Source organism: Cervus elaphus, chromosome X (assembly GCF_910594005.1).
Source record: "Cervus elaphus chromosome X, mCerEla1.1, whole genome shotgun sequence".
Classification (NCBI taxonomy): domain Eukaryota; kingdom Metazoa; phylum Chordata; class Mammalia; order Artiodactyla; family Cervidae; genus Cervus; species Cervus elaphus.
The window spans coordinates 122610189-122631508 of record NC_057848.1 but is presented as its reverse complement, the minus strand read 5'-3'; the positions used below and the strand labels follow the sequence as shown (position 1 = coordinate 122631508).

At 44.3% G+C, this 21320-nt stretch overlaps 1 protein-coding gene and 1 long non-coding RNA gene across 11 annotated transcripts in view; both read left to right on the top strand.

Moving 5' to 3' along the window:
* Positions 1 to 21320, top strand: part of LOC122689036 — a 574758-nt gene that overhangs the window by 219832 nt on the left and 333606 nt on the right. The gene's annotated exons all lie outside the window — the stretch shown is intronic.
* On the top strand, positions 1483 to 17681 carry LOC122689027 (X antigen family member 5-like). 6 transcript variants are annotated; one of them, XR_006339665.1, is made up of 6 exons: positions 1483 to 1753; positions 12089 to 12312; positions 13212 to 13291; positions 13766 to 13904; positions 14305 to 14429; positions 17572 to 17681. XR_006339665.1 is itself a non-coding variant. In XM_043895108.1 (5 exons), exons 1-5 carry the CDS (start codon positions 1711 to 1713, stop codon positions 17602 to 17604), a joined length of 420 nt encoding a protein of 139 aa, XP_043751043.1. In that variant the 5' UTR covers positions 1490 to 1710; the 3' UTR covers positions 17605 to 17681. The 6 variants fall into 6 exon arrangements, 3 of the variants coding, with proteins under 3 accessions (XP_043751043.1, XP_043751042.1, XP_043751044.1); XR_006339666.1 differs by having other exon boundaries at positions 1484 to 1759; positions 12089 to 12264; XR_006339664.1 differs by having other exon boundaries at positions 1484 to 1759.

Genomic DNA, 21320 nt, shown 5'->3' with positions numbered 1-21320 from the left:
CTTTTTTCATAGTGTCTGCCACCCTTTATTTATTTACTGACCACGAAGTCTTTCAAAGGAGAGACGTGATCAGTTCTGTCCTGTCACAAACTCCTCCAACAGTGCTCAGGTATATGGCAGGTGCTCAGAAAACATTTGCTGAAGGATACTCTGGAGCCAGGCAACACACATTGCTAACATGCACAGGTACCCTCCAAGACATGCACTGGCCCCACTGTAATAATTATGAACAACCTGAGATTCCAGGAGGCAACTGATACACTCAACAACACACAGTCACCATGTCAGGTTCCAGGCCTCAGAATCATATCTGCCAGCTTCCAAAGCCTAAATCCTGGACAGAGAACTCACAGCCAAGAACATAAGAGGTTTTATTTCTGACAGAGAGACTCCAGACAGCTCGGATTGATACCCAGAGACACCAAAAAGAGGTCACTGAATCTCTGCACAGAGAGCACACAACTCCTCTCAGACCCTCAAACACAACTGAGACCATCACCATAAACGCTGTGACAAAGACCCTCCAAACAGGCCAAAGTCTTCAAGACAGAAACAAATGAGAACTGCACAGATACTTCACACCATGGAGACTGACGCCCAGACCACTCAACACTTACCAAGCTAATGCAAAAACCCTAAACGGAAAGAGAACTTTTATTAACTCAAGAACATCATACGACCTTCAGATAAAGTGCCCAGACAAATGGAAAACCTGCACCCTGTGCACAGATCCCCAAGCAGCTGAGACTTCACACCTTTAGACAAACCCATCCTTAAAGCAGCTCAGAGACATCACAACTTGGGAGCAGAATCAAAAACTCAGAGGTCTCACAATCTCAGGTGCACACGCCTACAAAGGGATCTCACACCCAGGGACTGAAAGGCCAGAAAGCTCCAAAAATGCACACCCCGGAATACAGGCACACACATCCTAGGGACTTTGTACTATGGCTCACAAAATCCACTCAGATCAAATATCCCATCACTCACGACTCTGCCCAAAGGCTCAAGGAGATCAAATGTACCGAAATAGGACCTGTGTTGCAACACGTAGTGATACACAAGCCCAGGCTCCCTGGCACAGGTTAGTCTCCAGGGAGAGACAGCTAACTCAGAGACCTCTCCCTGGACATGAATTGCATGCGTTTGTGCGAATATCCGTGCGCTGCCACACAATCCAGACTGAGCGAGAGCTAAACAAGACCGAAACGCCGTCACCATGCACAGCCAGCGACTGCGCCAAACCTCGCCACTAACCAGGGCAGCTATTCGACCCCTTCGGGAAAAGCAATAAAACTCCGAGAAAAACTGTATGCTCTAAAAAGCCGCGAACGGCAACATGCCTCTCGTCCTCAGGTCCAGTTCTGCCCTCCCAGTGCCTGTAACTGCCAGCCAGCCAACTGGAACTGGGCAGGAGACGAAGCAGGGCGGGTCTCGCGGGACTTCCGGCGCCGATTCGCGCCCCGGAAGAGCTCATTCCGGCGACCTCGCGGTGACCAATCAATGCGCAGAACGCTCCCTGACGCCAGACCCCAAACTGGTAGCGCATCTCGCTCCGTAGCCGTCCCCCCTTGGATGTAACCATGTAGAAACGAAGGGGTGGAATTGGAAAAGAGACGAGGACAGCTGCCGCTTAATACCGGTGTCCACTCGGACTCAGATGCAGCGGGAAGCCGCAATGGAGCGAATGGGGATGGAGGCAGTGGTGCCATGGGTGCCTCCGCTAGGAACTCTGGTCGATGCCCGAGGCGGGGTAAAGGTACTCTCTGTGTTGTCATACGCGCTCTTGAATGGTACCTTCCAGAGTGGGTGGTTCTACCGCTACCCCTCAGTGCTCCATCCTAGGACCATACTGTTTCATCTGGCGCGCCCCTTGGTGGTGAGCCTGGGGAACAGCCGATGTAGATGCCGGTGGACCGTTAGAGGGTGGATGATCCTCCAAGGGTGGAAAGGCAACGTGAGGATGAAACCCCGCCGATTGCTGCAATCTTGGACTCCGAAAAATGTCTCCATAAACTGAAGATTACTTCTCTGTAGTGGCCACTATCGTAACAGGAAGCATGGAAAGCATTTTCTGTGTGCTGGGCATTGTTCTTGTTTGTGCTTTCCTGTTTAATACAGAATAGGTCTCAATGGGGAAAGCCAGCCACAGTCCCCCAGCGGGCAGGGGAGAGAAAGCTTTGGACTGGGATCTGAAGGTCTGGGGTGGGGAAGGCCTCTGTCGTTGACTCCGAGTAATATGTGAGAAGGACAACAGGACATTCCATTCTGTTCGGAAAGGGGTCAACTCCGAGGGGAGCCAAGGATAGTGCATAGGCGAGATAAAGACCATGGGTTTCTCACTATCTTGTCATGCCTGAATATGTTCACTAGCAGAATCCTCAGCCTGTCTAGCTATGCCTATGTCAACAAGTTTAATTTGCTTATTCATGCCTACATTCAATCATCTTCTCCACAGTTTCTGTCAAGCAGAACTCTGTGTGTTAGGAAAGAGAACACCAATCTTGGCTTCATCAACTTACATTGTGTTGGGGTCATACAGCCCCAAAAGATAAGTAATTTATCGGGTGTTCATAATTTCTATGATTAAAATTAAACCGGGATAGTGAAATAGAGAGAGGGGATGATATCTAGAAAGAGTGGCCAGGGATGTTCCTTCTAAGATTGTGACATTTGAACAAAACCTTGCGGAGATGCCTCTCAGGGAGAAAAGTGTCTCAGACAGATTTAAGGCCAGTGTAAAAACGGGAGTGAAACTCAGTGTAGAGTGTATGAAAAGAATGTTGAGGGCTATGTGACTGTCACAGCATGATGGAGGGAGGGCCGGGAGATCCGATGAGAGCGGTGATGAGGGGCGGGTCCCCTAGGGCCTCTGGCCATAGAGGTGACTTTGACTTGAGCCACAGGAGGGTTCTTACCAGAGAAGCCCCCAAGGTTCTTTCAGATGCCCAGATCACACAAGGTTTGTTGAGGAGCTCTAGATTCATCCCGGGAAATCCACAGACCCTCTGCAGTTGAACATGCCTTTCCTGGAATCCACTACACTCAAGGGGAATCCCTTCTACTGCTCCCAGTGGACATCCATGTTGATTGATGATACCCTCAGGAAGGAGGAAGGAACCTCACGGTATGCGAGAGGTCACAAACAGTCTCATAAAGGCTAAGAGGGAGGATGTAACAGACACAGAGATGGCAGGGAGAAATACAAAGATAGAACTTTGGACAGGGACAGAGAGACTATCTCTGGCAGCAAAGGATCCCCAATTAGCACCCACCTATGGGCCCCCAGCCCTGCTACTGGATGAGGTACCTATCTCTACAGGAGAAAATAAGCTGCTCCCCCTTCCCGCCCCGCCCCCCACCAGGGACTGTCTCTAGGAAATCACTTAGTTGCCCGAGGCCTGAGTCTAAATCATGCTCCCTTGGCACACATCAGAGTCCTCTGCCCTGATCAAGACATGGAGATGATCCAGTCATGGGGAGGCTCATGCTGTACACAGGGTCCCTCACAAGCTGTCCAGCCCTGACTGCCCTCCTGCTGACCTCAGTGCCAAGGAATGCTTCAGTGGGGGAAATAGAGGCAGGAATGGCTCCATTTGTGGTCGAGCCTCATGCAAATTGGTGAATGTGATGTTGATCCCCATCTGCTTGGAGGCTCATCTCTGCATTTTCCACCACCACATCCCCAGGGAATGTGCAGATTACATTCAATACATCAGGTGAGCAGCTGGGTGTATGATGGGGAAGACACCGAGACATATCCTGACAGTGAGACAGTCAGAGGGTCCTTGTAGCCCTGTGCCAATGTCCCCCTCCCCCACTACATGGCCAGGGTTCTGCTGAGTCTTCCCTGCCTCCTCCAAGGAGCCCAAGCCTGCATAGAGCTCATCCTGTCCTCATGATCCGAGACCTTCCATCTGCACTGGGCCTTGGGCTCCCATCTGCAAATGGTGGACTCTTTCTGATGGGTTGGGCAGATTGAGTGAGTGCCTCTACACAATTTTTTCACAGGGCCCCTATCAAGGGTGGTAGTCCTGTCAGGAAGTATTGTTCTCTTCAGTATTGTTACCATGGGCTCCTGTGTACTGCACATGACTTGCCCTCCTTGAGGATGGGGCTACAAGATTTTATCTCTGTAGGGAGGCATGGGAGAAATCATAGCAAATGTGATATCATAGGTCTGCTTCTAAGACCCATGAGAGTGGGGTCCATCCAGCCTTCCTCTTAAGACTACTCTCATATGCAGATCCATGAACAGCTCAGAGACCCAACCCTCTGGACAAAACCCTCCCAAATAGTTCAGAGACTTCATCCCTGGGACAGAGATCCACAAACAGTTTAGAGAGCACTCATCCTGGAAAGCAACCCAAAACAGCTCAAATACGTCACACCTGAGGACAGAGACCCTAAACATCTTAGACAATTCCAACTCTCAATTCAGTTCAGTCATTCAGTCGTGTCCAACTCTCTGAGAGCCCGTGGACTGCAGCATTCCAGGCCTCCCTGTCCATCGCCAACTCCCAGAGTTTATGCAAACTCATGTCCATTGAGTCGGTGATGCCATCCAACCATCTCATCCTCTGCTGTCCCCTTCTCCTCCCACCTTCAATCTTTCCCAGCATCAGGGTCTTTTGAAATGAGTCAGTTCTTCGAATCAGTTGGCCAAAGTATTCGAGTTTCAGTTTCAGCATCAGTCCTTCCAATGAATATTCAGGACTAATCTCCTTTAGGATGGACTGGTTGGATCTCCTTGCAGTCTAAGGGACTCTCAAGAGTCTTCTCCAACACCACAGTTTGAAAGCATCAATTCTTCGGCACTCAGCTTTCTTTACAGTCCACCTCTCACATGCATACATGACTACTGGGAAAACCATTGCCTTGACTAGATGGACCTTTCTTGGCATAGTAATGTCTCTGCTTTTTAATATGCTGTCTAGCTTGGTCCTAATTGTACTTCCAAGGAGCAAGTGTCCTTTCATTTGATGGCTACAGTCACCATGTGCATTGATTTTGGAGCCCCCCAACATAAAGTCTGTCACTGTTTCCCCATCTATTTGCCATGAAGTGATGGGACCAGATACCATGATCTTAGTTTTCTGGATGTTGAGTTTTAAGCCAAATTTTTCACTCTCCTCTTTCACTTTCTTCAAAGGACCCTTTAGTTCTTCTTCGCTTTCTCCAATAAGGGTGGTGTCATCTGTATATCTGAGGTTACTGATATTTCTCCTCGCAATCTTGATTCCAGGTTGTGCTTCATCTAGCCCACTGTTTCTCATGATGTACTCTGCATCCAAGTTAAATAAGCAGGATGACAATATACAGCCTTGAGTTACGCCTTTTCCTATTTGGAACCAGTCTGTTGTTCCATGTCCACTTCTGGTTGTTGCTTCCTGACCTGCATACACATTTGTCAAGAGGCACATCAGGTGATCTGGTATTCCCATCTCTTTCAGAGTGTTCGAGAGTTTGTTGAGGTCCACACAGTCAAAGGCATTGGCATAGTCATTAAACAGAAGGAGATGTTTTTCTGGAATTCTTTAGCTTTTTCTATGATCCAAAGGATGTTGGCAATTTGATCTCTGGTTCCTCTGCGTTTTCTAAATCCACCTTGAACATCTGGCCTCAGGTAAATTCAGATCCTTAAGACAAACAGCATTACTGTCAGCCAGTACTACAACTGTTAAGTTGTAATCACTGTGATTGCTGACCTAAAGTGCATTCTGAAGGAATTTACGGTGAAAAACATTATGAAGCACACTGTGCTTTGGACAAGTTGGCCTTTTTTATTTACCGATACCTCAGGAAAAGGTTCAGTGACCCTAAATTCTTGCCTCTTCCCCACACAGAAAAGCATGAAAATAATGAACTTGTGACATCTGATCTCTGTGTTTCACAGCAATCTTTAACCAATGTGCACGCCTGACTGCGTGTACTTCCTAGGCAACAATCATACTGACTTCTCTGCTACCTCCTCCAAGCAGTTTCCTCAGAGCTAACGGAGGATCTGTGTCCTGGGTTGTAGTTCACAGAGGATCTGTGTCCTGGGTTGTAGTTCCCAGAAGACTCCAAACCCAACTTAAACTCACAACTCTCCTGTTATATGCTTTTCTTTAAGTAGACACGACTCTAGATAACAGCTCTCCTTTAGCACAGAGGCTTCACCCCTCTCCCCCAGAGCCTACAGCCTGCACCCTGGGACACAGAGCCCCACATCTTTCCCTCTGGGCTGCTGTGTTGGCATTTGCACTGAGTCTCTGTTCAGTCAACCCCAAGGGACAGAGGCCTCCAGTCCTGCAGTCCCTGCAGTCTGCATTCACCAGCATGTCATCCTGAGCAAGGCAGATTCATCCCAGGGGTGGGGATTGCCTGAGAGCTGAGGAGTTCTGAAATTGATTTCCCATGTCTGGGTCCTCAGAATGGACTTAACCCAACCTGGTCACCTCTGGTCGTGTTGACTTTGTATTGTGCCCCACGGGAGGGTCAGAGTGAATCCCAGATCCACAGAACGAGTCCGAGGGACCTTGTCCTCTCTGTCATGTCTCAGCACACACGGTGGACAACTGAATTCTGGAGATAGGAGAGGTCTTCCCCTCACTGTGCCTATGACAGCTCCCTTACATCCCTCTAGTCATCTGTCGTTTCCCGGAGTCCCTCTCCTGGTGACAGCTACCACAAATGCTCTCTATCCCAATTCCCCACCCTCTCCCCTCACCTTCCACCAGGCCTCCCTCCCACTCCAGGAGACTCTTTAGCCCCTCTCTAGCCCTGCTCACAGGGCCTCTGTTACATCCTCACCCCATTTGTGGCCTCTCACCCAGCACCCTCACTGCCTCAGATGATCCCCTGAGGACCTTGCCTGCTCCCTGCATTCTGCAGGACACCTCTCTCCTGCCCACACAGAGGTGTCTGTCTTAATGTCCTGGTGAGGGCTGAACTGAAAATCTCTCTAGGATCCAGAGAAAATCCAGACCTAGACCAGGCGTCCAAGGCCCTTCCCTCAGGGCTGGGGCGAAAGGGAGGGGGTCTCAGAGAGAAAGAGCAGGACTCAAGTTCCTGCAGGGGTGACAGGGTTTTCTTCAAGTGAGATGACACCTTAGAAGTGCTTAGGACACTGCAACTCAGATGACTGATTATCTAAGACTCAGAGATGCGCCCACGGATGCCAGCTGACTCCTAGAGTGACCTCACTAATGCAGCCACTGACTGGGGAAGCATCTTCAGCCTGTTTACTGGGCAGTGAACACTCCTGGAGACTGGGATCCACTGGTCCTCCTGTGCTCAGACCAAAGACCCCACTGTGAACTCTTGCCCATCAACCTCAGCACCTGACTGTGTGAGCCCTGGCCTGATCTGGGGTCTCTGTCCCTGTACCCCGTGAGAGCCTGAGCCTGTGTTTTCCACGTGGGCTCCCCAGAGTGGTCTGGGATTCCTTGCCTCCGAATCTCCACAACCAATCACTGCTGCTTGTGTATTCAAATCTGCACGGTGTTGGCATGATCAAAATGGGCCTGGAGTGTCCTCCTGGACATCTGAGAAAGGGGACTGCCCTCGGACCAGGTTTGAGGCCTGGGTCTCCAGGGTGGCATCCTCCCCATCTGTGTCAAAGGCTACGGTTTGTCACCCTGGGCAGTGGTGGACGGTTTGTCCATCCATACACAGTACTTGCATTGTAACGAAATGGAACCCTCTCCCCTGTAGTACCTTCTACTTCCTGTGGTTCCATGGGGAGCCATTTATCACTCAGTCTTTTTGATTCTGGGTGGGATCGAACTATTTGCATTTCTAACCATGCTCAGCCTCCCTCCTACACAACTGGTGAACTCCGTGATGAGCAAAGGTCTAAGCATCCTGTTCACTGCAGCAGAGTGTCTGCTCCAAGAATGATGTGATGTGGTAGTAAACAAGCTTTCCTTCTCTGGCTTTACTGATGGACTGCATTTTGGCAACATCAATGGAAGTGAAAATCCTAAAAAAGAAAAGAAAGAAAGAAAGAAAAAGAAAGATCCTTACAAAATCCTCGTCCTTGTTCATTTACTGTTAACAATCCATTAACTTATTATACCACCTCAGTAGAATAAGGGAAAAAAACGGCATTATCATCTCAGTAGCTACCTAAAAAAGAATTTGACAAAATTCAGCATCCATTCAAAATACAAAGACTCAAACTAGAAGCAGAAGGCAACATTTTGAATGTGATATAAAACATCTATGACAAACCCATCTCTATCATCATACTTAATGATAAAAGGCAGAAGTACTTCCCCTGAAAATCAAGAACTATAGAAGGATAACATCTCTTACCACTTCTATTCCACATGGTTCTGGAGAGGGTAATAAAGCAAGGGAAAGGAATAAAATGAATCTACATTGGCAAAGAAGTAAAACTATTCTATTTGCAGATGATGTGATCTTTTGTGGGAGCTCTCAGTGACCTTTTATATATTCCCACAGACACAGAGTCTGTCTAGTTGATCGTGTGGAATAAATCTGCAGCTTGTGCAGCTGGTGGGAGGGTTTTGAGTCTTCTTCCTTAGTCACACTGCCCTTGGGTTTCAATTGTGGTTTTATTTCCACCTCTGGATATGGGCGGTCCACTGGGGTTTGCTCCTGAGGCTGCCTTGGAGGACTTGGGTTTGCCCGTGTGAGGGCCAGGTGTGGAGGTGGTGCAGCTGCGTGAGTCACAGGGGTTTTGGCAACATCAGGTACTCAGGGGAGTTGGCGGCTAGGGCAGCAGGAAGTATAGTGCTCTAGAAGGGTATGGCAACCAGTATTGGCCAATACACCCCAGTATTCTTGCCTGGAGAACCCCTCTCCCTGACAGAGAAGGCTGGTAAGCCACAGTCCACAGGGTCACAAAGAGTCGGACACTACCAACGTGACCCTGCATGCACAGACATAAGACTTTTCTTGTCTGTGGCAGCTCTGCCCCAGTGCGAGGTGATCGTGAACGTTGCACAGCAGCTTGGCGTGCAGGGACCCTGGCGGTGCCAAGTGTGCAGGGACACGGACTGCCTCTGCCACAGGAGTTATGGCCCTATCAGAGTGTTTTCTCGAGGCTCTTGTAGCTGGCGATCAGAAGGCCTCTTTGGCCAGTTTTTCTCCATAGCTCCGCCCATTCAGACACATAGAGGGCTTCCTTACCTGGGATCCTTCTCTGTTGTTCAAGTATCAGGCACTTAAAGGGGCACCGTGGATGGGGTCCTACTCTGTAGTTTGGTGCATCAGTCACTTAAAGAAGCACCCTGGGTGTGGTCCTACTCTGTAGTTTGGTGCATCAGTCACTTAAAGAAGCACCCTGGGTGTAGTCCTACTCTGTAGTTCAGTGCGTCAGGCATTTGATGGGCCAGCCTCTCTATTGTTCAGCTGCCAGTGCTGGCATGTTCGAGAGGCAATGGTGATGGCTCCACGCCCTACACATGACTCAGCAGTATCACCTTACTTCCATGGCTGCCCGAATTTCCTCCACAGGTATTTCCCACCACAGTCTCCTCCCTTACATCCCCTCCATCAGTCTCTGTGCAGTCAACAGCAGCCCTTGCCCTGGGATTGTTCCACAATCCCTAAATTCCAGCTCCCAGCCACTGCACCATCTAGGGTATGTATGGCTGTGGGAAGGATGTCTGATTCGCACTCCATTTAGGGTGCCACAGATGAGCTGTTTCACTCTCAGCCTTAAATGTTTCTCCTCTGACTCAGACAATTGCCCCATCTGGGGATCGGACACTTGCTTCAGTTCCCCGACTGACCGAGGGCAGGTCCAGCCCTACTAACACTCCTGTTTTTTCTCCCTAGTTGCCTCATCCTACTGAGTTTTTTGTGGGCCTATATATTCTTTTCCACTGGTCAGGTGCTGCTATCTGTGCTCGGCTGGTGTTCTGCATGCACTTCTGTGTCTGAAGGTATATTCCTGATGTATCCTTGGAGAGAGATGTATTCCCCATCCAACTACTCCGCCACCATCTTGTCGATCCATGATATAATCTTGTGTATAAAAAATTGTGAAGAACCACCCTCTCCCCACAGAAACTGTTAGACCTAATATAGGGGACGACAGGTTTACAGAATACAAGGTCATATACAAAGAGCAAATAGATTTCTATACACGTTCAGGACTTGTACAATACAAATTACAAAACATTGCTGAGTGAAATGAAAGACACTCTAGATGAGTGAAATTTTACTTCAGTTCAGTCGCTCAGTCGTGTCTGACTCTTTGGGATCCCATGGACTGCCGCATGCCAGTCTTCCCTGTCCATCACCAACTCCCAGAGCTTGCTCAGAGTTTTACAGACTTTGGAGATCACATTTGTGGATTGGAAGACTCACTATTGTGTTAAGATGGCAGTACTCCCCTAATAGAGGCCTATCAAAATTCAAACTGCTCTTTTCCCCTGGAAATCAACAAACTGATCCTAGAATTGTAAGAATTAAAAGGGTCCTGGGATAGCGAAAACAGTGTGGAGAAAGAACAAGTAGTTACACTTCCCAATTTCAAAACCCACTTCAAACCTACAATAATCAAGACATTATGGTACTGACATAAGGATTGTATATAGACACAGAATGGCATGGAATGGAGAGTCAAGAAACAAGCCCATATTTCTATGGTCAGTTGATTATTGTGAGGGGTGTAGAGGCCATTCAATGGCAAAGAATAATGTTTGAACAAATCGTCTTGGAATAACTGGATGTTCACATGCAAAAGAATCAATTTCAACCTATACCTCACACTGTATATAACAATAAACTGAAAATTGATAAAACACCTAAATATAAGAGCTAAAACTATAAAGTACTCAGAAGAAAACAGAGATGTAAATGTGAATGTTGGATTAGGCAATGATTTCCTAGATATGATACAAAAAGCACAAGCACCAAAGGAAACAAAAATAGGCAATTCGGAATCATCAAAATTAAAACTTGTATCCTTCAAGCGATACTATCAAGAATGTGAGATATCTAGGGCACCTACTGAATGCTGGCAGGGAGCCTTGAAACCCAGGCAGACAAGAGGAACTCCAGAGCAACCCTGTATGATGGGTGGGGAGCGAGGGGGGAGGAGTTGCGGAGGCTATTTGGGGTTCGTGTTCCTGAGGGTCAACTAGGGGAGGACAGGTTTTCCTACACCTGCAGAGTGGGGATGGGGAGGGACACTTGGGTTCGCAAATGCTCCCTTGGGCTATTTGCCATCAGACTCCTTCCTCCACTCCTATACACTGGCAACCACAGATATATTTCTGTGCCTATACTTGTGCCTTTTCCAGGAATCCATTGACATGAAATCATATAATATAGCTTACTGTGTCTGACATTTCTCATTGGCACAGCTGAGATGCATCCTGCTGTTACATGCATTAGTAGTTCCTTTTTATGTGACTGTGTAGTATTATTTTCTATGAGTATAAGCTTTTGTTTTTCTTCCATCTGTATACCAGTTGTTGAATAGTTGGGCTATTTCTAGGTATGGCTATTAGGAGTACATGAGTAGAATATTTGAGTAAAGGTCCTTGTGTGAGCATGTTTTCCTTTCTCTTGGGTAAAATTAAAACTCCTAGTAAGCACGAAAATTCCCACTATAATAGAATAATAAGAAGAATGTGCTACTGGAGAAGAGTGAAGAACTAGCTACAGAAGGAATGAAAAGGCTAAGCCAAAGTGGAAACAACACCCAGTTGTGGATGTGTCTGGAGGTGAAAGTAAAGCCCGATGCTAAAAGAACAATATTGTATAGGAACCAGAGGTATATTCAGAGAAATCAGTTACCAGTTCAGAGATTTAAATGTGCAGTGCTCCAAGCAAAAAATGGCAACAGAGGTATGGATGTATGTATTTATTCCATGGAAATGAGTAAAGCCATTGCAAGCATGATGGAAAACCCAGAAGCAGAGAAAGAAATGGTTCATCAAAGCATGTATAAAAATAGGTATTAAAAACCTTAATACCTATTTCTGTCATGAGTGTCTTCCTGAGACACATTCTCCACTAAGGGTAACCTGGGACTACCTATCACCACAGTTTGTGGATGCGTAAGCTAGACTGCCCTGGAAGGAAAAACATATAGTCTTCAAGCCCTTTTCTCATCCTCCAGAGACCCTGCGGTTCCAGGACTCTACCTCAGTGGCGGGAAAACCTCAACCTGCACTGCACAGGCCCAAGTCAGGGAGCATGCGCAGGGTGTGTGCACGCGCCTCTTTCTGCGCATGCGCCTTAGTGCGCATACGCCTTCCTGAGCGCATTCTGTGAGAACCGTTGGGCCTGAGACGGGTGTGTTTATTCAGTTCCGGTTCATTCTCACTACTTGAGACTCACCAGGTGGGTTCACAAATCTGTCCTGTCTGGAGTTTAAGTGTGCGTGCGTGTGAGGGGGAGTCAGCGAGCTTCGGGCGGGTCGGGCAGTGTCATCTGCGGCTTTTGAGGAGGAAGGCCCTCGAGGTCATCATCTTCCTCCTCACAGGTGTCGCGACGCCCTAGATCTTGTCCTGGTGGCTGGAGAGGAAGGGCGGTGGGCAGAGGAGGGCAGGGGGTCAGATGACAGTGTGGGGAGCCTTGGGGGTGCTGTTTGAGATATCTGGCTCATTGGAGCCCTGGAAGTGATAACAGAGCACAGAATCTGCGGCCAGGCGTGGGACCTGGGCAGGGGGCAGTGTGGCGATTAAGGAAAGGCCTAGAAACAGGACCGCAGTGGGTTTGTGACCCTATCACGAGTATTGTGGTAAGGTGCCAAGAGAGAAGTGGACCGGTATGCTCTGTATGCAGACCCAGCTCAGCCACAGACGCTGAGAAAATCGCCATAGTCAAGCTGTAAGACTAACCCATTCTACCTGTTCCCACTGAATTCCAAGGGAGTTGGGGAAAATAGGTCTGGTGAATAGGAGTGTAACAAGAGCAGTAGTCCTGAATTTTTAAATCCCTAGCAGTATTTCACTAACTATCTTCATGATGGAGAATTCTGTTTTGAAATCAAACTTCCTCACAACAATTCTCTGTCTTGTTGTGTACCTTAAGGTGATTTCTCTGCCAGCTTAGCGAAGATACACATGGCTTTGCAAGCAACTGTATTTGGTGTCATTGGAATGCATGTACACCCATACTTTCTTTTGAAAGTATTTTCACAGTTTTAAAACGTAGGAAGTCAACATATGGTCATAAAAGTGATCAAATATAGCTGTACTCTTAAATACATTTTCTAAATCACAATATTCTCCTTTCAGGGAGAAATATGAGTGGGCAAGTGGCATCAACATTGGGATCTACAGGTCAAGATTCGTCCCAGCTGGATGAACCTGTGGTTGTGAGTACCTTAGCATTTGATATTTTCTATTAGCACAAATTTACTTTTGAGAAAACGATGTTAAGTAATGCAGATGCAGTGATAAAGGTCTTCCGTGCTGATAAAGGGTGACAGTTTGTCTTAGGAAGGAACACTGATCCAGATATATTACAGTCTGGCATTGCCTGGATGAGTATACTGTGAAATTCCCTGGAAATGTGCCCAGTGACTCCCTCCTCCTGTTTATTAACAACAGATTGCACACTTCCATCCCAGCATAGATTTAAATAGCTTCCAAAGTCTTTCTGGGTAACTCTTATGGGAGCTAAATCTTCTCTGTGGGAAGAGTAACTTTATTAAAAGTAAGTCCAGAGAATTGTGTTGGGAAAATGTTGTTAGGTTTACTTATGATTAGATATGTCTGTGTATTATGTATATTTATGCTGTTAGATGTGTTAACAACAAAAAGTTTTACTTGCATGCGCACACTCCTAGGACCAGCAGCCCAGTGTTGGGCAACCTCAACAAGAGGAAGCACCAGCTGAGATTCAGGATATCACACCTGGAAAGGAGGAAGTCAATGGAGAGGATCCAGTGAATCATGATGAAGAGAGGGAGAAGGATGCCCCTGGAGGTAAAGTGTATGTGTGCATCATGTCTTAAGACATAACCAGTAAGAGGAGGAAAGGAAACATTAGAAAAGGGCTTTAGACAGTTCCTAAAAAACTGAGGAGAGTATAGTTTGCAGGTTAGTGTGGTCGCTCAAATGTTCCCTTGTACAAAGAGAAGGGGACAACTGAGTTGTCTGAGGACAGCCCTGGGAAAGGAAAATGGTCATAACATCTGGAAAATTCTGCTTTCCTTTTTCTCCAGCAAAACATTCCTGGAATAATGCTCCTGAGGTTTTTATTCATCACATTTTTACCAAACTATCCCAAGGCTTTTAATTCATAACACTGAGGGGATCAATATTATCATTCCCTTGTTTATAGTGTATGCTCTACAGCTGAATTCATACTTTTTTTTTTTTTAAGATTGTGACCTGGAAACTGATCTCCAGGAATTGGCTTTGGCAAAGACTGGGGGTCAAGGCGGAGATGGTCCTGATGTCAAGGAGGAGATTGCATCAGATACAGAGACTGTTGAAATGCCAGAGGAGGTATGTCATCCATTCAGAAAGTAATTTATATGGTTTCTGTTTTTCAGAATATTACATCTTTAAAAATATAGAGGGAAAAATAGTATTATTTTAATAACAGAGTTCACATATTCTTTGAAAGATAGTTCAGACCCCAGATGCCTGAGTGCCTGACTTACAGACTTGCAAATAAAGAAACAGACAGGATCAAAGCCATATCGAATTGAAAATAGGAAACTGTTTCCTTCTCTTGAGTATAAGTACTTTAACCAACAGCTAATAATTTTCAGGTTCTTTTATAATTTCTGCTTGTAACAAATATGGAATGCATCTGTAATAAATATCAGTTAATATGAAATATGCTCAGGTATTCATGTAGGTTCTAGTACCAGCTTTAACATAATGTGTGTGATTCTGTGAAATCCCTTAACTTCTAAAGTCAACTTTACTCATGTAAGTTGTGAATTCAGAACAGGTACACTACAGTGCTCATTGTTCAATGCTAATTTTTGCATTCTCTGGTTCTCTTCGATGGCATGCATACAGGAATACTCTGTTTTCCATGATTTATTTATCATAAAATAGCATCTTGAGTCAAATTATAACAGGGGAATTGAGATTTCATTTTCTGATGGGGAACACATGTACACCTATGGCTGATTCATGTCGATGTATGGCAAAAACCATGACAATATTTTAAAGTAATTAGCCTCCAATTAAAATAAATAAATAAACTTTTCTTTAAAAAAGAAAATGAGGCAACATTCTGCTTGATGTTTGTTAAATTCTCTCAAATTCTGAATTCTCTAGCTCTTAAAAAGCAGTTGCATTTTAAATCCTTTCCCCAATGAAGCATGAAATGACTGAACAATGAAATGGCCAAGATAGTCTAGTTTCCTGCGTCTGTGGATGATCAAGTTGAGAGAGTGCGTGTAGTCAGTGGTATTCAAGGCAGGTGTGAGTAAGATACACATGCTAAGCACACTACCTGCCCCCACGTTTGGTCTGGTTTTTTTTTTTTTTTTTTTTTTTTTTGTGAGGGGGTTGCTTATTTTGGAGAAGGAAATGGCAACCCACTCCAGTATTCTTGCCTGGAGAATCCATGGAAGGAGGAGCCTGGCAGGCGACAATCCACGGGGTCCAAAGAGTCGGACACGACTGAGCGACTTCACTTCACTTTGCATATTTTAATTGGAGAAGAATTACTTTGTGATGGTTTTTGATGATGGTTTTTGCCATACATCCCAGTGTCACGCGTAAAGTACTAATAAAAATCTGAGCCTCATGATATAATCATCTCTAACCATATCAAATATGTTATTTTTCCTCTTTGATGCATCAGTTTAAAAGTTTTGAAGGTCAAAGTCCGTAACTCTAGTTCTTCCCACGTAATCAACTTAGTATCTTTCACATACGTGTTTTCCAAATTGTTGACAATTAATTGCATGATTCCGATTTTAAAGGAAGAACTTCATAGTTAGGGAAGAATGTACTGTGTATTAGTCTCCTAAACATTTTCACTTTACAATTTTGTTCCATTCCATTAGAACATTTAGAGGAAAATAGCACTTCCAGACTACCTCCATGTAACTACAGAACATGATTAAAATGTTCTCATAGAAAAATCTTCGCCCTAAATATGTGTGGTACTTGAAAAGACCAATACATAAATTACAAAGTACATAAATATAAAATCCTACATCCAATATAAAAGGTAAGAAAAAGAGCAACAGAGTGAACTGAAGGGAAAAAGAAAAAGATAGTTAATAAAAGACAGGTATCAATTGTTAGGAAGAGGAAAATAAATTCAACTAATAAATAAAGACAATGTGCTAGTTTACATAATTTTTAACATGTATATATACATTTTTAAAAATATTCTTTTCCGTTGTGATTTATCACAGGAGATTGGACATAGTTCCCTGTGTGGTATAGTAGGACCTTGTTGTTTATCCATTCTGAGTGTAATAGTTTGTATCTGCCAACCCCAAATTCCCAGTCCATTCCTCTCAGTTTACATAACTGTGAAGAAAATGGAGAAAGCCCAAGTACACATAATAAGAAATATGAACAAGACACTTAACAGTATATTACAGAATTAAAACAGTATAATCTGCAATTCAGATATTTTCATAATATTGATGAAATGGCTAATAGGATAGAAAAACAAATATTTAACATACCCCACAGTAACTAAATAACTAAACATCACAGATACCTTGGATGAACTTTTGAAATTGGTCAGAGTTGTCTCTCACAAACCATTATCCTTTAGAAACAAGGAAAAATATCTTCTTTTCCAGACTTTCTTTCTGTCTTCCTACTTGCTTTTCTGTCTCATGCATACTCCCTCTTGCTCTCCCTTTTCTTTTCTTCTCTCCTTTTTTTCTTTCTTTTTTTGGTTTGGCTGTGAGAAACAGTCCTATTTCTGCTTCACATGTTGATGTCACCATGTCGCGAGTGATAGTAATGACTTAAAATTAGTGTCACCATCTAATCTATTATACCAACTGGAATGCTTTCCAGGGTGAAAAGAAACATTTAGAATTATGTGAGGGCCACAAGGAAAGGGGGGGCACATGTTGAACCAACTTAAAACAACCATATCAGGGGTAAACTAAAACAAATGAAAATTTCTATACTTTTCCACAGTAGAGAAGAAACAAATGTAATACTGGCCTTTTTATTTACTTCACTTAAGCAGTAACAGAGGTAACAACTATTTAGCTATCCTATATTCACAATATTATTTCAAATCAATACATGTAAATGATACTTTTGGGGGACGTTTTTGTTTCATTTTTTGTGTATTTTGTTTTCCTTAGGTTGTTGTTTGTTGTTAGATATTTTACTGAATGTGTACACAGTTTTGCCTTCTACTGAAACTACATTCTGATAGGTTCCATTGATTTATTTGTTCTGAACTCAGTGTCCTTGTTTTCTTGTATAACTAGGAAGTGTAGTGTGTTTTTAAAAATACTCATAATGTGCCTGAAGAGTCTTTAAAATTTCTAGAGAGGATGAACTGAATGTAAGCCAAAGGGTTACCCTTAGTGTTCTTGCTTTAGTCCATTTTATAGAACTACAACTGCAGTGAACTTTGTATACCTCTCCTCTCATCGAAATAAAGTTCTGCTAAGTAAGTTTAATGTTTATATTATAGGTGAAGGGGAACCATTTGCTTGAAAGAAGATAAACTGAAACCATCTATGCTGTTCTTATGCTGTTTATTTGACTGTTAAAGTTCTGTCAATAAAGTTTAATTTTCTACTTGCACATTTTTTGTTAACTTTTCCCTGGATATTTAATGTTATTGAAACTTCATGGTTTGTGATTTTTATTGTCTAGTTGAGGATGTATGTAGAGATAGAATGTTTGTATATAGACTTTCTGTCCACCAATTCCTCTAGCTATGCATATTAATTCCACAAATTTAGATCTAGATTGTTTTTGCTGTTCAAAATATACTATTATGTTTGATATCAACAGTTTCTACTGGCTTAAACCTTAAACCTTTCCTCATTTTGCAGCATTGAACAAACCTAGCCAGAATAGTCTTGACTAAAACAGGTGATAATCGGCATTTTTCCTGATAGGAAATGAAAAATCTTCTCCATTTCAACCTGTTTACATTGCTTTTTTGTAGATACACTTTATCAGAGTAAGTTCTATTCTATTCCTAGTTTGCTAGGAATATAGATTAATATATAATTAAATATAGATTAATTTTCATCAAACACTTACAATGCATCAATTGTGATGATCCCAGAATTGTTTTCCTTCCATTTTTCTATTACTGTGGCGAATTGCATTGGTAACCTTATACATGTAAACCACCCTTGCACTTCTGGGGTTAACAAAATTTGGTCATAACATATTCTTAGGTGTAATCTACATGTTAATACATATACATACATATATATATATATATACCACACCTAAAAATTTCATAAAAGCCTTTGGTCTTCTCTTGAATATATGGGTTTACAAAATGTGCCACCCAGATCTCATATGGTCCCTGATACAATCATTGACAGAGAAACATTTTTTAATACTTAATAAACTTGTATTGTCCTACAGAGAAATGAAATGCCAAAGCCATTGTTAAAGGTTCTAGGGAGACAGAGAATAAAAACTGCTTGTCAAATTCCATGGCAAATACCACAGTGTATCTTTCACACTCTTCTGACTTGCCTTCCAAGTTTTTTTGGGTACAGGGAGAGAGCAGCCACAAACGTCTTTTCTTTTCCATGACATCCTCCATTGGCTTGATAGTCACCAGATCTCAGAAGCCCTCCAGCGGTGCTGTGTGTGTGTGTGTGTTAGTCACACAGTTGTGTCTGACTCTTTGTGACCCCACAAACTGTAGCCCGCCAGGCTTCTCTGTCCATGGAATTCTCCAGGCAAGAATACTGGAGTGGATTGCCATTCCCTTCTCTAGAGGATCTTCCCAACCCAGGGATCTAAGCCTGGTCTCCTGCATCACAGGCAGATTCTTTACCGTTAGAGGTACAGGGAAGTCTTCCTGCTGTCTGATTTCTGCCCTGATATCCTTATTATTACATAATAACAAAATGCTTACATCTCTGTCCCGCATCTGTATCCTCATGCACCAAAAAATATATTTATGCAACAAACGACCTATTCAGAATGCACTCTGCTTAGGGACTAAGAGGGGAATATAAACAGCAGCTGTTGTGCCCTTACAGAGGTCTGAAAATCCAGGTCCAAAAGGACTGAAAATGGGAGGTAAAGAATGGTAAAGATGGTAAAGAATCCACCTGCAGGGTTGGAGACCTGGGTTCGATCCCTGGGTCGGGAAGAACCCCTGGAGGAGGGCATAGCAACCCACTCCAGTATTCTTGCCTGAAGAATCCCCTTGGATAGAGGTGCCTGATGGGCTACAGTCCATGGGTCGCAAAGAATCAGACATGACTGAGCGACTAGGCACAGCACATGACATAATTAAGAGTCTGGAATCTGGCTCTGACACATAGTGTGTGAAGGTGAGAAAGGTATTTACATCCTTTGTATCCGTTTCCCTATTTCTAAAATGGAAATTACAAGTTTACACTAAATATTCATTATGAAGAATAAACAAGATAACATGTGAAATAAGCATTCCTTTGCAAATGGATTTGGCTTATTCTACTCCAATTTTCTTTTAAACTTTCAAAATTTTTAATTTCATATACCTTTACAACTACAATTCTCTCAAGTGATACAGATATTGAATTTTAAGCAGACTATAAGACTAACTTTTAAAATGAATCGCACTTCAGAAACATATTTTGTCTACATAAATATTTTGAGTCAATAGTGGTGCAGCTGGTATCAGACATAGTATCCATTCTAAGGTTGGTTTGTAAATAAGGACTGACAAGGCTACCCTAAGTCATAGTATGTAGTGAAAACTGATCCTTGCTGTGTATGATGACAAAGAAAATAAGCCGATATTCTGGTCACGCCACATCACACAACTCAACACCAGACTCTGTCACGTAGTCAGGTAGCCAGTCCCTAAGTAACACTGCAGGGGCTACAGGACCACACAGTGTACCAATGAGTTGTTAATTTGTCACCTTCTACGGGCTTGGCCAGTAAGGAGACAATGAACCCGAATGGATTCAGATTCTAACTGACAGACAGTGCAGAAGCAATATGTCCCTGGTGTCAGTTGCCTTGTCCCTAGTCCCACGGTTTGACACTGAATTGGAAGGCCTCAGTAACAGGCACTGCAGGTGGTGGGTCTCTGCCGGGAAGGAGCCCACAGCTGTGCCCTATGGACTGAGCAGCTCTGTAGTCCACAGGTGTACTCTCAGCTGGGGCTGGGGAGAGCACCCTATGTTCAACGGAAACCAGAGGTGGGTGAGTAGCAACTTTGTGTCACCTCCAGCTGGAAAAGGAGGCAGGTGAGAAATGGCCTCATAGTAGTTCTTCATCAGGCTGCTTATCTCTCCTTGCTACAAGAGCAATCAGTAGATTCTCTGCCAGGATTCAAGTCAGCCTGCAGTTTAGCCTTGCCTACGTAGCCTAAGTGGGAACATGCAAGGTCACCAGGCCACCAAGACAGAGCCACACCCCTACAGTGTCTGGAAAAAGACACAAGGCTTTATGTATGGTGCTACAAATATGACACTTATATACTGACTCCCACATGGAGGAGATGCTTTTTCTCTGAGTCATTTTAAATATTCCTTCACTTAGTAGACACACATTGATTACTAGCATGTTTCAGGACCTATCTGCAATGTTTGAAATAACAAGACCAGTGATGTGAGGTGGATGATGGGAATATCACACTGGTGGACCAGACAGACACATAAACAGAAAAGAAGTGCAAGGGAGATACACAGGGAATGGACCTAATGGGAGGGGGGGACACAGTGAGTGGGGTGGCCAAGAAGCAGGAGGAAAGCCAGAAGATGAGGTTCATTCTAAGAGTGAAAGAGGTTATATATAACACAGTCGTGCTTTGACCCAGGCTGTGGATGAGAGTCCCAACCTCCCCTGCATCACTGCCCCTTTTGAGGGTGATGTCTGGGAGTCTACAGATTCTGAAGGGAAAGGAGAAAGAAAATACATAGTGCAGGGGGTACATGCACCCGCCTGATAGAGATGCAGGTGCAGGTTGTTACAGTAACCAGGTGGAGATGAGCAGAGTTGGATTCGGTGACTGAAGGATGAAATGTGGAAGTGAATGTAAAGGGAGAAAACACATTGAGAGGGGTAAACAGCTCCAACTCCCATTTCTGTAGCAGGGGAGGTGCTCCATGACTGTTGTGAGAAGGCTCCCTGGTCTGAGCTCTGGGAGGGAGTGATGAGCATTCTAAGGACCCACATCAAATCTAAGCAGGGGGCGCTGAGTGTGTGAAGACAGAAGTCTCAGCTTTCACCACTGACAGACACAGA